This window comes from Parambassis ranga, chromosome 7, assembly GCF_900634625.1.
Source record: "Parambassis ranga chromosome 7, fParRan2.1, whole genome shotgun sequence".
NCBI lineage: Eukaryota > Metazoa > Chordata > Actinopteri > Ambassidae > Parambassis > Parambassis ranga.
Window position 1 is genome coordinate 1,580,846 of NC_041028.1, and position 14,344 is coordinate 1,595,189.

The window sequence follows — 14,344 nt, forward strand, 5'->3', positions numbered from 1 at the left end:
AGCTGCTGCCCTCAGTGTGTAGCCGTTAGCTCGGTGGCTGCAGCGCCGGCTGTTTGAATGGTTTAGCGGCGGAGACTGAAGCGCAACTGGGATGCGAGTATTCTAAAAGTCGAGTGAGGCTTCGGTGTAAAGGGGAAGAACAGAAGCCAAACGTCCTCGGGAGGATAGAAGGTAAGAAATGCACAGATTTAGCATGTGAGCTAACATTAGTGGGATTAGTTAGCAAGCTAAGTGCTAGCTGGCTTATGGAGAAACCACGCATATTGCTCGGTACGAGCTAAGCTAATAAGCTAACCAACATGGAGGCTGGTGGCGTCCCTTTGATGTGAGGGAGCCTGGAGATTATCCGCTTTAACCTCGGTTTGATTCCCGAGCGGACCGGTCAGTTCTAGTTCGGTCACGAATCGAAAAGACCCAGAGTCATGGAGAACCAGGGCAGACCCTGGATCCCGTACCCAGGGAGGAGGGGGGCGTCTTATCGATCGTCGTGTCTGAATTATGACCCTTGAGTAGAACAGAAAGGAGACCACACGGGGTAAATCCGGATTTACAGGCTGCAGTGTTTGTGTCCTGGAAGCGGACTCTGGATCTCCAGGGTTTGACAGACAGGTGCAGGTTGATCAATAAGAGGTTCATGAAGTAGCTGTGTCACTTTTAAATCTGTGGTTTGGACTCTGAGACACGAAGCGGGTCTGCTGAGTGTGTGTGTGAGCATGCGTATAACGGGCTGTTATAACGGCGTAATGACTGTTTGGGTTCTGGAAGCAGCTGCTTCAGAACAAACTGCAGATGGATGCTTTCAGTTCACTTTCTATTCTACATCCGTGAGTCTTAAGTGAACCTTTGATTGAACCTTGATGTTTATAATCTATCAATATATCAGTAAATCTTTCAGTGCCCTGTCTGATTGTTGTTGTTGTTGTTGTTGTTGTTGTTGTTGTTTCCAGCAGAGTAAAAACAGAATTTAAAAAAGCACTAACCCAAAGACCCCATGCCCTGCAGACGTGTTTACATTTACATACAGCGGTCTTCTTATCATCTGTTTAACTACATAAATAAATAATAAGTGTACAGTAAGATTTTGTTTATTATTATTATTGTGTCCAGATCTTGCTTGTCTGAGTCAGGGGGTGTGCGTCAGAGGTGAGGGGGAACACGAGCTGCTGAGTGATGTCAGCAGTGGTCATCAGTGACTCATATGAAAAGCCAGGCGCATCAAATCAGGTTTCACCAGGATACCGGAGCAGGAGCAGGTCACACGGGGGATTATCGCTGCTGCAGTTCTGCAGTTATGCCTCAAAGGAGATGATGGTAAACCATCACAGATACCACAAAACCAGCTGCATCTAATCACTGAATTATTGATCAATCTGCTGCTTATTGTGTTTTTGAGTTATATATGATTTATTCCGTGAACCAGCTTGTTTCTGTTTGTTCTTTATTAGAGAGGTTCGGTGGAACAGCATGTAGTCTTTGTAACTGCTTCTTGCCATGGTGTCACTGCCATGATGACCCTTGGAAATCTAAAATTATCCCTCAGCTGGAATTCCTAGTTTGGCTCACTGCTGGTATTTGGTATTGATATTTGTGTCCTCACTCACAGGCCCGACAGGGTTTGGAGTCAGTGGCGTTAGAATCAAAGGTGCTGTCTGCACGACCTGGGATTTATGATTTATGACTGCATGATTCTACCTTTGTCACTCAGTAAGGGACATTTACATAAACTCAATGACTGAGGAATCAAGAAGGTAACGGCCCGACTGAAAGACCTTCATGGCTTAATTTAGTTTATTATGGTTCAGCAGAGATGTCTCACTGTTTTGAGGCTGTGGTTAGCCTCCTGTCAGGAGTCCTGTCATCTCGACAGTTTGGTGACAGTCCTGTGATCATAGGTCACATGGGTCTGTCAAATATTCACCTTCACTTTCTCTCCTCCTGTGGTTTTTCACACTTCGTGTTTCCTCGCTCTCAGCTTTCCCTGCACGTCCCTGACCGGTCTGTCGCCCGCCGCTGTCGTTTCATCGTCACCACTGTTCTTCCTCCGTGTCTTCTTTTGTTAGTATGTCCTCTGGTGGATCGTGGGTGTGCACTGTAATATGAAGCAAATGTTCATTTGTGTAATTCTGTCAATGCAGTGAGGAAGCTGCCATGTGAGAATTTCTCAGCAACGTTGTTAATTAAAACGCAACCTGTCCAGAGACCTTCCTGTTTCTTCAGGAATAAAAAGACACCTGACTGCAGCATCTTCACGTCAAACATTTATGTATTTATTACGGATTTAAAGTGTTCTAGGTGATTTCTGTCAGAGACTTCACTCCTTCCACCGAAGCGAACAGTGCAGTATCTCCCTGTACATTTTGGTCATTACTGTAAATGTTTTCTCCTGCACTGTTAGCATGTCTGACAGACTGCTGATTGGACATTAGCTAATGAATTGGATTGGCCTTTTTGCATCACAGCATCTGAGCATCACTGTGCCAAGATGTGTGTGTGTGTGTGTGTGTTTCATTTTAACTTTAACTTGGTTCTGCCTTTGTCTCTGCATTCTGTGACTCAAGAATGCTTCAGTAATATTGTATATTTCAGATCTTTGAGTATGAACATGTCCAAAAAGTTAACCTTGGGGGTATTTCACCGATTGTTTTATCAAACACACAGTGTCCATCCTGTGTGTCCGGGGTTAATCATCTGTCATATTGGCACTTTAGCTTCACTGTTGCTATGTGGGGTGTTTGAAACAGGGTGGAGAGGACAGCAGGACATATAATGCAGGGCTGCAACGATTACTCCTGTACTCGAGTAATATTTGAGGGCAAAATGCCTCGACAACTAATTTAGTACTCGATGAATCGTTTAGTGACGCCATCGGGGATGATTCTTATGTGGCGTAGCGGGATGATCAGCGTTTTGGGCGTAAGAGGTCGCAGGTTCGAGACGCGGGGGAGCAGCACACACACACACGCTGCAGCGGTCCAAAGCATAGATATGGAGTACTCGAGTAATCGCAAAAATAATCGGCAAGTACCCGAGTATCAAAAATACTTGTTTGTTGCAGCCCTAATATAATGTGACATCATCCTCAGGCAACATGTAGTGACTTGAATTTCCCCTCGGGGATCAATAAAGCATCCATCCATCCATCCATCCATCCATCCACACATCCATCCATCCATCCATCCGCACATCCATCCATCCATCCATCCATCCATCCATCCATCCATCCATCCATCCATCCATCCACACATCCATCCATCCATCCATCCGCACATCCATCCATCCATCCATCCATCCGCACATCCATCCATCCGCACATCATCCATCCATCCATCCGCACATCCATCCATCCATCCATCCACACATCCACACATCCATCCATCCATCCACACATCCATCCATCCATCCACACATCCATCCATCCACACATCCACACATCCATCCATCCATCCATCCATCCATCCATCCATCCATCCATCCATCTATATATATTTTTATATCAGTTTCAAGGCAACTAGACTCAAGGATTGTTGTGTATATTTTTATGACATTTGTTGCAGCCAGTTTTGTAGCTTTGATGATTTCTTAGTCTCATTAAAGCTCTAACTGGCCGACCAGATCACCTCAAACGAGCCCAGAAACAGAAACCAGTTGGAGTCAGCCTGGCTCTGAGTCCACGAGACAGAATAAAGAATTACGCTCTCTTTGTCCTCACTGATGGCACCAGCAGTCAGCGTCCTGTCTCGCCTGAATGTGTGTGACAGCTGTGTTTACTGTGTCAGTCGTAGCATTGAGGTCACATTACCATATATTGATCATCAGACAGCAGCCAGCAGGGCTCAGTGTGTGGGGCGGTAACTGGATCTCAATGAATGAATGAATGAATGAGGGGAGCCGCACACAGAATAATGAATTTCAGATGGATTTATGTCACTGTCCATTGTCTCTGTTGGGTCTGTTTGTTTGTGTGTAGCTTCATTCAGGGTTATAAGAAAGGTCAGGGTAATATTATTATATGGATATAATATGGTTTATTTTTTGACCCCAGGTAAATAGTCCTGATTTAATAGATCTCTGTAAATATCGGTTTCAGGTTAGCAGACTTACACCATGCTTCTGTACCATGTGTTGGTCTGATTATTTGCAGATGCATTTGTCTGTTACTGTTTGGATATTTACCATAATATCTTCTTCTATGATCCATGATTGTAACAGACGATAAGATCAAACTCCCAGAGGAACTCAAAACAGTGAGAGAGGAGCTGCTGAGTGTGTGTCTGTGTGGAACTTGATATCTTGAAATTCTTTGATGTCGCTTTTTAGTATAACAAAGCGCCTCCGGTTTAAAATAGCAGTGTTTCAAAGAGTGGACTATTTAGCAGAGTTTTGGAAAAAGATGTTGGTTTGGAAATGAACATGTCAGTAACCAATTATCCCAGATAGATGGATAGATGGAGGCAGGAATGCATAAAGGACACCTGGAGGATGGACATTTGTATAATGTCCTTCAGTCATGATGCTCTGGTTAGCTAACTTATCAACTTTGACTTCAAGATGTTTTCTTTGATTATTTCAGCATCTCAAACTGAGGCGTGCAGTGGGAGACACCCCCTAAAAACAGCCTACATTGGGAGAATCGTTTTCAAAATGCATGAACAAAAAAAAGGAGATTTTATGTTTAAGCCACGTCACCCAGCCCTATGTGAACAGTTCAGAAGATGAACAGGAAGAAGAGGTGATAACAGAGCAGCAGGGAAAGATGTGTGAAAAACATTCGTTAAATGTGCATCTTTATCAGTAGATGAGTAAGTAAAATGCTAAAAACACTGTCAGTTTGTGCGTTTTATCTTTAGTGTGTTAGAAATTCTTTGTCAAGTGTAATAATATTTGAAATATTGCAATGGGAGAGAGACTAATAATAATCTGGTAGAAACAGGGCTGCCTGCAAACACCTGTTATTGTACACTGCTTGTTTTGCCCTGCACTCGTGTTTTTACCATATTTAATAAAGCAAGCATCACAAAAATAATACCACTGATCAATTAGTCAATCATTGAAAGACTGTTTATAATACATTATTTATTCAGGTTTGTTTAAATATGATCTGTTTGAATCTGAGGGCTGAGGCCTATAGTGGTGTGTGTGTGTGTGTGTGTGTGTGTGTGTGTGTGTGTGTGTGTGTGTGTGTGTGTGTGTGTGTGTGTGTGTGTGTGTGTGTGTGTGTGTGTGTGTGTGTGTGTGTGTGTGTGTGTGTGTGTGTGTGTGTGTGTGTGTGTGTGTGTGTGGTGTGTGTGTGTGTGTGTGTGTGTGTGTGTGTGTGTGTGTGTAGGTGGCATGTTCCTTACTGCAATCAGTAGCAGGGCTGCTCCGTCACGAGCTCTAAATAAAATGTAAGATGTTGAGTTCAGTAAAACCTGTGGCCAGGATGACCTGCATCTACCTGACTGTCTGTTGGTCACTGGTTACTGTCGCGGTTTGAACGAGCCAGCATGCTGCCTGTGGCTGTTGATGACAAACTGAAGCAGGGTGTTTGTGCTGTGTTGATCGTGCTGTGCTGTGTCTGCAGACAGATGTTCATTACATAGAAAGCAGGACACAGCTGCTGGTGTGTGTACCCAGGCTGGATTTGAGATCTTGGATGTGCTTGTGTTTCTGTTTGGCAGGCTGAGCAGAGGGTCTGCAGATGGCAAAGATGTCCAGGAAAAAAAGGGGTCGGCTTGTGTTGTGTGGCGAGCAGGACCAGCACATGTCAGAGTGTAACAACGTCAAGTCTTACAGTGACTGTAGGTGCAGGAGTCAGCAGAACATGCTGCCTGCGTAGTTTGTATTCACTTGCACTTTCTGTACTTCATGTTGGCACAGGCAGCCTCTGCTGGCTAGTGTAGTCAATAAACATGAGTGATGATCCATGTCTGTCCCACTGAGCAGCAATAAGGAGAAACAACAAAAACACCATCAATGCGAGTCTTTAAAATAGCCGACAGCACATCTGTGAGCTCAAAGGGAGAGTTACAGCAGGAAGCCACAGCTTGACTCATCAAGTTCAAAGATAAAAATCTTATATCAGCAAAACCATTAAACAGCATGCAGTCCAAACAGGAAGTGTGGTGGCTATTTTTAGACGTGTTAAAAAAATAACAAAAGCTGGAAATGCAGCTTATGATAAATAAAGTTAAAGGTTTGGTGGAGCGGCTCGGTGCTGAGTGTATTTGGGGTGTTGCTGGAAAAGAGCTCAGCTGAACCTTCCCTGGACAAACAGACGTTAAATACCACGCAGGACACACACACACACACACACTCAGCCAATCAGGTTCAGCTTGTTTCCTTGCACTGTGTGCAGTCACTGTAACCGGCTTCAGCGTCACATTCATAAAACACGTGAGGTGATTTTCAATATTCAGTTACTAATGCTCTTTAAATTCAAACTCCTGTATAGTAGCTCAAAGGTCAAACACCACAGTTTTAACACCTTCATTTAGATGTTAAGATGCAGGAAATGATGTCACATAGAACGCACAAAGACTTTAACGTGTCTTGTTCTAGTTTGTTGCTGCAGTAGCAACTCAAACATACACACTAATTTTGATTTTATAATCAAAGCAGCAGCAGCTGCACACAGAGGCGTCGGGTGCACATGCAGCTCATTAGGAAGGTGATGCACAGTGACACTAAACCAATGATTGGAAACAAACACACACACACACTCCATCTCTTTTGCAATTACATCTTAAGCAATGTTCAAAACTCCCCACTTCTCTAAACAAGTTATTGATCAATCACTTCCTGTGGACAAAGCGAAGATGTTCAGTTAAAAACATGTAACCTGACAATGACTGCTGAATATAAGCGATAATCGAAAGTTTTCCGTGTCTGAACAATGGAATTTAAACATCACAACCAAACAGGAACCTGTGCCTGGCACAGCACTGTGATGTGATGGGTCCTAAAGTGCTTTTAGCCACATTTCTATATTAGCTCCATGCAGAAATAGCCACACATGGCAACAGTAGATGATATGGTGGATTTGAGGGCTGCTTGTTTTATCAGTTATCATGATGTGTATAGATGAAATCAAATTTTCTTCAAATGTACATTAATACATTCGCTGAAAACCAATGATTCATCAATCATAGACACATCAAAAACAACCCAGAAAAGAAAAAATCACATGTAAAATAGAACTAAAGTCTGTTGTGTATAGTGCCGCACATACGCGACATGCATTAGGTGTGAAGCGTGGGGCGTTGGTTGTTGCCATAGTAACTGGATGTTTGCTTGGGTCAAAGGAATGAACTGCGACTGGAGAAGCTGCCTCCCGATCTTTATTTACAGACTCCACAGCAAGACAGGAAAACATTACAACAGCGAAGTCTCCTCCAGCAGATGTTGGAGGAATATAAGCGCTGGAAGAACGTAACAGGTTGATTTGCACAGACACACATTTAAATGTGGAATTGTCCGGTTTGTTTGTTTGTTTGTTTGTTTTTTCTGCTGCTGTTCTACAGTCTGAGTGAAAACATGCTCTAGTGTGCGACATGTTCCAGCCACAGGTTCATTCCACAGACACATTTTTAACTTTAATAATCACTGATGTGACTTTTCTGAACGTGTTTGTCCTGTTTAATGTTAATGTTTTTATGCTCTGTGACCTGAAGATCAGAACATGTGAAGGATAAAGTTACTTTAAATGTTTGCTTCATTATTATTCTGAAGCAGTTTGTGTCTGTTATCAATACATATTTCAAACATGGCTGGTTGGTGCCTGATCACTACTTTAACCTGTTAGAATGAAGGGGTTAACTTGACTGATGATCTGTCAGAATCATTTTAGAACAATGTGGCGATTTAGAGTAAAAGCACGTCAGTGCAACTGTCATCAATTAATTGTCAAATGAATCGTTATCGGCTAAATGCCAAAATTAATCATGATTAATATTGGCAATATTTTTGCCAATATCGCCGAACCCTAACACTGGCATAGTGTCTCAGTATGCTGATAATCCCTGGACTACTGATAGATTGTCCTCACTGGTTAATCCCAGTCAGGGAGGGGGGGTGTCTCTGTTGTGACTGGTTAATCCAGGGCACTGTAGTAGGTGGGATTTGGAGAGGTGTTAAATCAGCGTGTTGTTTGGGCATTGTCAGGTTTCCATGGCAATAGCGACCACCTTATGCCATACAGGCCCTAAAGAGGTTTATATGTATGTTTTCTTATTTTCAATCTAGTCCTCACAGGACAGGTGTTTGTTGATGGTGAGTGTCACCATCCAAGATTATTTCGCTGTGTTGAGGTCATCTAGTCTGCTGAAGTTAACGTCCTCCCACTCTCCACCTGGGTTAAACCTGGCATCATGGGCTGCTGCCAATCAATAACCTTCCTTACCTCTACACACCAACTGGTCCCCAGATTCCTCCACTGGTCCCCCACCAATTTGATCTGATGCTGCTGAAAATTGAATCAAGTAATGTTGAGTCAGATGTGTTGCAAAAGCCACAAATGTCTTTCTTTGCTGGAAACAAAGTGGAAGTAGCACTCTGAATATTAAACATTAGGGGTGGGGGTGGATCTGGTGTGAGGACAGCATGCAGCTTATTTCCCTGTTAATGTAAGTCTGGCAGTCTGGTCTCTGGTCTCTCTGTGTAGCTGAATTGGCTTAATGTAGTCTGGACTTGGACTCTAAGCCTGCTAACCCCCGTACACCTGCTATCTGACAGGGTTATATTCGCCCGTGTGTGGGCTGGGTTACTGCTCACTGTAAAGGTCAGGAAGGGGATTTTCTTCAGGTCAGGGTATGTTGTGTTGTGTCGTCTGAAACCTGCTGGTACCTGCCTGCCGATAGCCCACTGCAGCCTGTGTATATCTGCTGGAATCCTTCATACCTTACATGTAGTCCTACTTTAACAGATTTAGCACACTTACACAGAGTCTACATTGTAAATAGAAAGGATTTAAATCTGCAGGTGTTGGCCAGAAATCACCCTCGCTCAACAATGGTTCGATCCATCATGTTTGATTGACTGTTATGCTTAATCTCCTCCTCACTGAACTTGATTTAAACCAGCATTTTCTAAGTAAAGTGACATTGAGACCAGTGTGGCCCAAACCATAGAAGTCCTGCTGAAGGCTGGAGGAACAGGAGTTCTTCTTTGCCACTGTCTGCTTGCTTGGGCTTGAATTGAATTTTAATGACAGCTACCAGCAGAGCGCTTATATCTTCAAGCATGCCTGAAGGAGATTTTTAAGGTTCCTCTCATCGCTCATCGCTCTCATCTACTTCCTGTTTACATGTAGCTACAGCATAATTGTGTTGGATCTGCCCTCCAGTCTTGCAGCTCGATGGATTACTGGAAACATGTGGTGTGTTCAGGACGCAGATCGTATCTTTATGTCTTATACACCTGCCTGACGACTTAAATCAAAGTCACCCTGGTCTAATTTGTCCTTTCTCTTCTTGTACAACACTGCGCCAGCAGAGAGGCCTTCTAGCCTTAAAGTCAGAGTAACAAAAGGAGGAGCCAGTTAGTAGGTTAGTCCTCTGATAATAAAGGACCCGCTAACAATGTGACAGGGCTGATGAAAGGACGTGAGCTGAAAACAGGGAGTAAGCTGAAGCTCATCGGCATTTTTCTTTTTGTCAGACAGGTGAGAGGCTGAGCGAGCGAAGGAGCAAGTAAGAAAAGAAAGAAGAGAGAGAGAGAGAGGGGCCATGGATCACCAGAGACAGAGGACTCTCTCCACATCAGGAGAATCGCTGTACGCCGTGCTCGGAGTCGACAAGAGCGCCACGACAGACGACATCAAAAAGTGTTACAGGTATGTCTGTGGATGCTCCCATTCATCCAGGTCATAGTCGGTTCTGACAGTTTGAATCGAGGCAACTGGACAAGACTCCCCCGAGAGCAGAGCTGAAGCCGCTCGGGGCCGTGGCAGAACGTCTTAAAAACCAAATCCTTGAGTCCAGTTGCCTCGATTTAAACTCTTGAAATGTTACAGGTCCTGTTAATACACAGGTTGATGTGCTACAACTAGGACTGGGCGATGTGGTTAAAAAAATAAATGTGAATTCATGTGAAAACCTGAGACGTGCGTTTGTTTGAAGATCTTTTATTAACAATAATTTGAATGAATCCATCAATTCGACCCATCGCCCCGCCCTGACTACAACAATATGAACCTCAGAGGGACTCCCGGTGTTGTGTTCAGTCAACCACAAGAGGGCGTCAGAGGCCTGTAAGATTCAGTGGGTTAGGTACCACTGCCTCCACTCCACATAATAAGTCAGGCTTCTTCTGTGCAGTCGAAAACTGTTTACCTGACAAAGGGACAGATGCTTGTTGTTCCTAATCTGTGCTCACTGTGAATGAACATCAAGAGTCAAAGAGCAACGTTACAGCAATGAGGCCGAGTTCATCCATCCCCTCTTTATCTTCAAAGGAAATTGGCCTTGAAGTTTCACCCAGATAAAAACCCGGACAACCCAGAAGCAGCCGACAAGTTTAAGGAAATCAACAACGCCCACTCCATCCTCGTCGACTCCACCAAGAAGAACATCTATGACAAATACGGCTCGCTGGGACTCTACGTGGCGGAGCAGTTTGGAGAGGAGAACGTCAACACCTACTTTGTTCTGTCCAGCTGGTGGGCCAAGGTAGGAGGGACACATGCACTGTGACCCATAATTTTCGTGTTCCTCCCACAGCCTGACTAATTAGCCTAAAGATCTGACTGTAGTGTCTCCTGGAGTAGCAGTCCTCTGTCTCTCTGTCTCCCTCAGGCGCTGTTCGTCTTCTGCTGCCTGGCCACAGGCTGTTATTTCTGCTGTTGCCTGTGCTGCTGCTGTAACTGCTGCTGCGGCAAATGTAAACCTCGGCCGCCCATGGACCAGGAGCCTGAGTTCTACGTGTCCCCCGAGGACCTGGAGGCCCAGATGACCGCTGACGAGAGAGGTGAGGGGATGAATCATAGCTCTCTGGACTTGTTATTTTGACTGCAGCCCAAAGGCCGCACGCCTCTCATGTGTTTGTGGGCGTCTGTCTTTTCTCCACAGATGGCAGCGAGCCCATCGTCATGCAGCCATCTTCAGCCACAGAAACCACCCAGCTCACCTCTGATGCCCACCACAGCTACAAGACCGATGCATACTAACACACAACACTAACAGTCAATCACACACACACACACACACACACAGGATGGATACACATGCACACGTTCTAATCAGTTGATCTGTTTCCTTCATCCTCCACATGCAGAATCACACACCAGCGTATACTACTGATCACCCGTCTGACAGTCAGGCTTTGACTTTTTTTTTGTATTTTGAATTTTGGTGAAATGAGGAGGAAGAGGAGGAGATGAAGCAGGGACATTATCATCATTTCAGTGAAAAGCAGGAGAGACATATTGGGGACACACTGGAGAAAGTCATTCCAGCTAGAGTAGGATTGAGCCCAGACAGCCTTTAAGCTGGATGCGTTCAGACCTATTTTCAAATCTGGCTAGCACACACTTGTGTCCACACTCAACCCGGCTTCATCCAGCGTGTTTGCGGTCCTCCAAACCACTAGGTGGCGCCTCGTAATATACAGAGTCCGTTCAGGCCGCGGTAGGACCGCGTGTGCGCCATGCATTTTTTTGTCCCGTGTCGCGCCCCGTGAACCGGAAGTCGCATGTCGCTAGCCGGATTCGCTCGCCACATTTGCGTTCACACCTGAGCCACATTTGAGCCAATCCGGCTAGATCCACCTCTCGTGGGTGGATCTAGCCGGATTGAAATCAAACTGGATACAGCTGGATTCGAGGTGTTCACACTCAGAAAAAAACACATCTGGATTGATCTGGATTGATCTGGATTGATCTGGATGCGGCCGAATCCTGCTTAAGCCACATTTTTTTCCCCAGTGTGAACGGGGCCTTACTAAAGCCTGTTAGATGTGAGCACACCTTTTTAAGCACACAGAGTCTGTGACAGGGAGTCTGAGGACGAGCACACGTAATAACACAGTAAAGTATGCAATGAAGGTTTGGCTCTTCATGTTTTTAAAGCTCATTACGGCACCTTTAGACACAACTGAAAGGTTATTAGTGGCGAGTTTCCATCAAACAGTCAGGTGTGCAGACAGAGCTGAGGTGTGTGAGGTGTTTCCTTCCAAAAATCCACATTTTCAGGATAATCATCAAAGGGTGTGTGCGGCGGCGTGCTGTCACGGAGCACTTATCGCTTAGTGATGTCTGTGATGAACACCGCACACCTCCCCGGCAGCTTTAGCACGGACGGTGTTAGTGTCTGAAAGTGCCGTCAGCTTTGTTAAACTCAGAATATGCTTTGAAGCCGTCCGTTCTTCAGCTCAGCACGGTGTGTGTCTGCTTCCTCCACGGTTTGCACAGGACGCTTGCATGTCTTGTCAAAATCTGCTTTTTTCATTCAGCAGTTTGTTCCTCAGCAAGAAAGCTGCTCCGCTGAGCGCTCGCTCTGTGCATGTGGTTTTATGGGAGGATGAGTCTCCGTGTAGCGTTATGGAATCACTTTACTGTCAGATGGCTGGAAGTAGGTCAGCGGGTTCCCCTCACTTTTCTTTTTTCTTTTACATCCAGCAGCTGAATTGATTATAGTGGGTAAGCAGCATGTGAGCTCAGCAGGGTTCTGATCACTGATCGGTGATGAAACACGGCCTTCAGATTGTGCTGCCTCCTTTTTTACTCGTCAGTTATTCCCACTGTTACATCGTCATCGCTGTGGATTTCCTTCTCTTTCTCTCCTCCTCTTCCTCCTTCCTGAACGTTCACCTCTCTCCCTGGAAGCTGTGTGTGCTGCAGCATGATCACACCCTTTGTTGTCACCATGAAGAACACACACATACATGCACACACACTGATCCAGCCCCTGTTTTTGTTTAGTTTCCATTTTGTTTTGTGAGATGGTAAAAAAATTGCTGTACATGTGGTGTAAAGTCTGTTTAGAGTTCTCTTTGTTTTCCTCTCTCTGTCTTCTAGTTTTGCTTTTTCGTTGTTTTTCTTATTTATGTTGTTAATGAAGGGAGGATGTCGATATCCAAAGTCTCATGTGTTCACGTGGCAGCAGAGGAAGAGCCGCTTCCAACAATCACGTTTTTTTTGTTCAGTAGTGAGAAAACTCAGAAGTACCGTGGTCGTTTGTGTCGATAGGGTAACACCACGTCAGCTTCCTCTGTCGCACACACGCTCATTATGTGTCGATACATATCAGAGAGAGAGCGTGCAATAAGAGCTAAGAGGGGTTTTTAGACTTTAGTTACCATTTGCAAAGGTTCCAGGGAGGCTGCAGCTTCATCAGGAGTTTATATCGACCTCAATTTGAGGCCAAGACGACGTAAAAGGATGAAAAATGTACAGTTTACTGTTTATTGGGATGTTCCTGAGTTTTATTCATGTCTTTTTCCTGTGTTCTGGTTATAATTTGGACTTTTAACAACTTTTTTTTGTTAAAAAAAAATCGTTTTTACCAAATATTTCTTAACTCGATGTCTTTTTAATTTGTGCTTGTGGTCGTGTGCTGCACCGCTGAACCCGAACGCCTCTGTCCTCTGTAATGACCGAACATGCAGCGTGAAGAAAGACACCTTCATCACTCCATCCTAACAATGACATAAATAACAAGAACATGACGTGAGTGTGAATATAGCGACCAGATGATAACTATTTTATTTATTTTATTTTTTTCTTATATTTTTAATAATTGATTAACTACTTATCTGGTATGTGGACGGGGATGTGTAGAGTCTTAGATGTCTCTGGATGAGACGGCAGACCTGCTGTATATTCACGCAGTGGCGCGCGGCGTAGAGACGTAGAGGTGTTCTGTTTGTAGCATGGACTGATGACGTGTGCGTCTGTCAGCCAGGCGTTTGGGTAAATGAAGCATCTGATGTACTGTTGTAAAATAAATGTTTCTGATGCTTCAGAGACGGTTTCTCACTGTGGTTTCTGTTTATTTGTTGTTTATTTGTTGTTTATTTGCTCCCACTTTTCTAATTATAAATGTTTAGGGCAGTAAAATCCACATTATACCCAACATTAGATAAGTATGGGTTAATTTCGCCCTATGGAGGCTCCTGCTTTAGTAGAACGTGTTCTAGCCAATCAGATCTCAGCATCTGTGTTCTAGCCAATCATATCTTAGGAACCGTGTCCAGGCTTCGTTCAACGTAACAATGCGGAAGCAGCGTGAATACAAATCAACCCCGACCCCAAAACGCAGCTGGACAGATGTCGGGTATGGATGAAGCAGCGTGGGAGGCCTGGTGCAGGACTAACGGTCCAGAGGGTCGGGAGGAGCAGCTACCTTTGTTCAAAGCTGTGTTGTTAGCGAGC

General features: G+C 44.5%; 1 protein-coding gene across 5 annotated transcripts; it reads left to right on the forward strand.

Moving 5' to 3' along the window:
* The first annotated feature begins 11 nt into the window (after positions 1–11).
* Positions 12–11,185, forward strand: LOC114438469 (dnaJ homolog subfamily C member 5-like). Of its 5 annotated transcripts, none has more exons than XM_028409846.1 (5): positions 12–171; positions 9,634–9,808; positions 10,430–10,643; positions 10,770–10,941; positions 11,043–11,185. In XM_028409846.1, the coding sequence occupies exons 2-5, from the start codon at positions 9,702–9,704 to the stop codon at positions 11,138–11,140; spliced, it is 591 nt and encodes a 196-aa protein (XP_028265647.1). In that variant the 5' UTR covers positions 12–171; positions 9,634–9,701; the 3' UTR covers positions 11,141–11,185. The 5 variants fall into 5 exon arrangements, with proteins under 5 accessions (XP_028265647.1, XP_028265650.1, XP_028265648.1 ...); XM_028409849.1 differs by having other exon boundaries at positions 13–171; positions 9,638–9,808; XM_028409847.1 differs by lacking the exon at positions 12–171 and adding an exon at positions 692–824.
* The last annotated feature ends 3,159 nt before the right edge of the window (positions 11,186–14,344 follow it).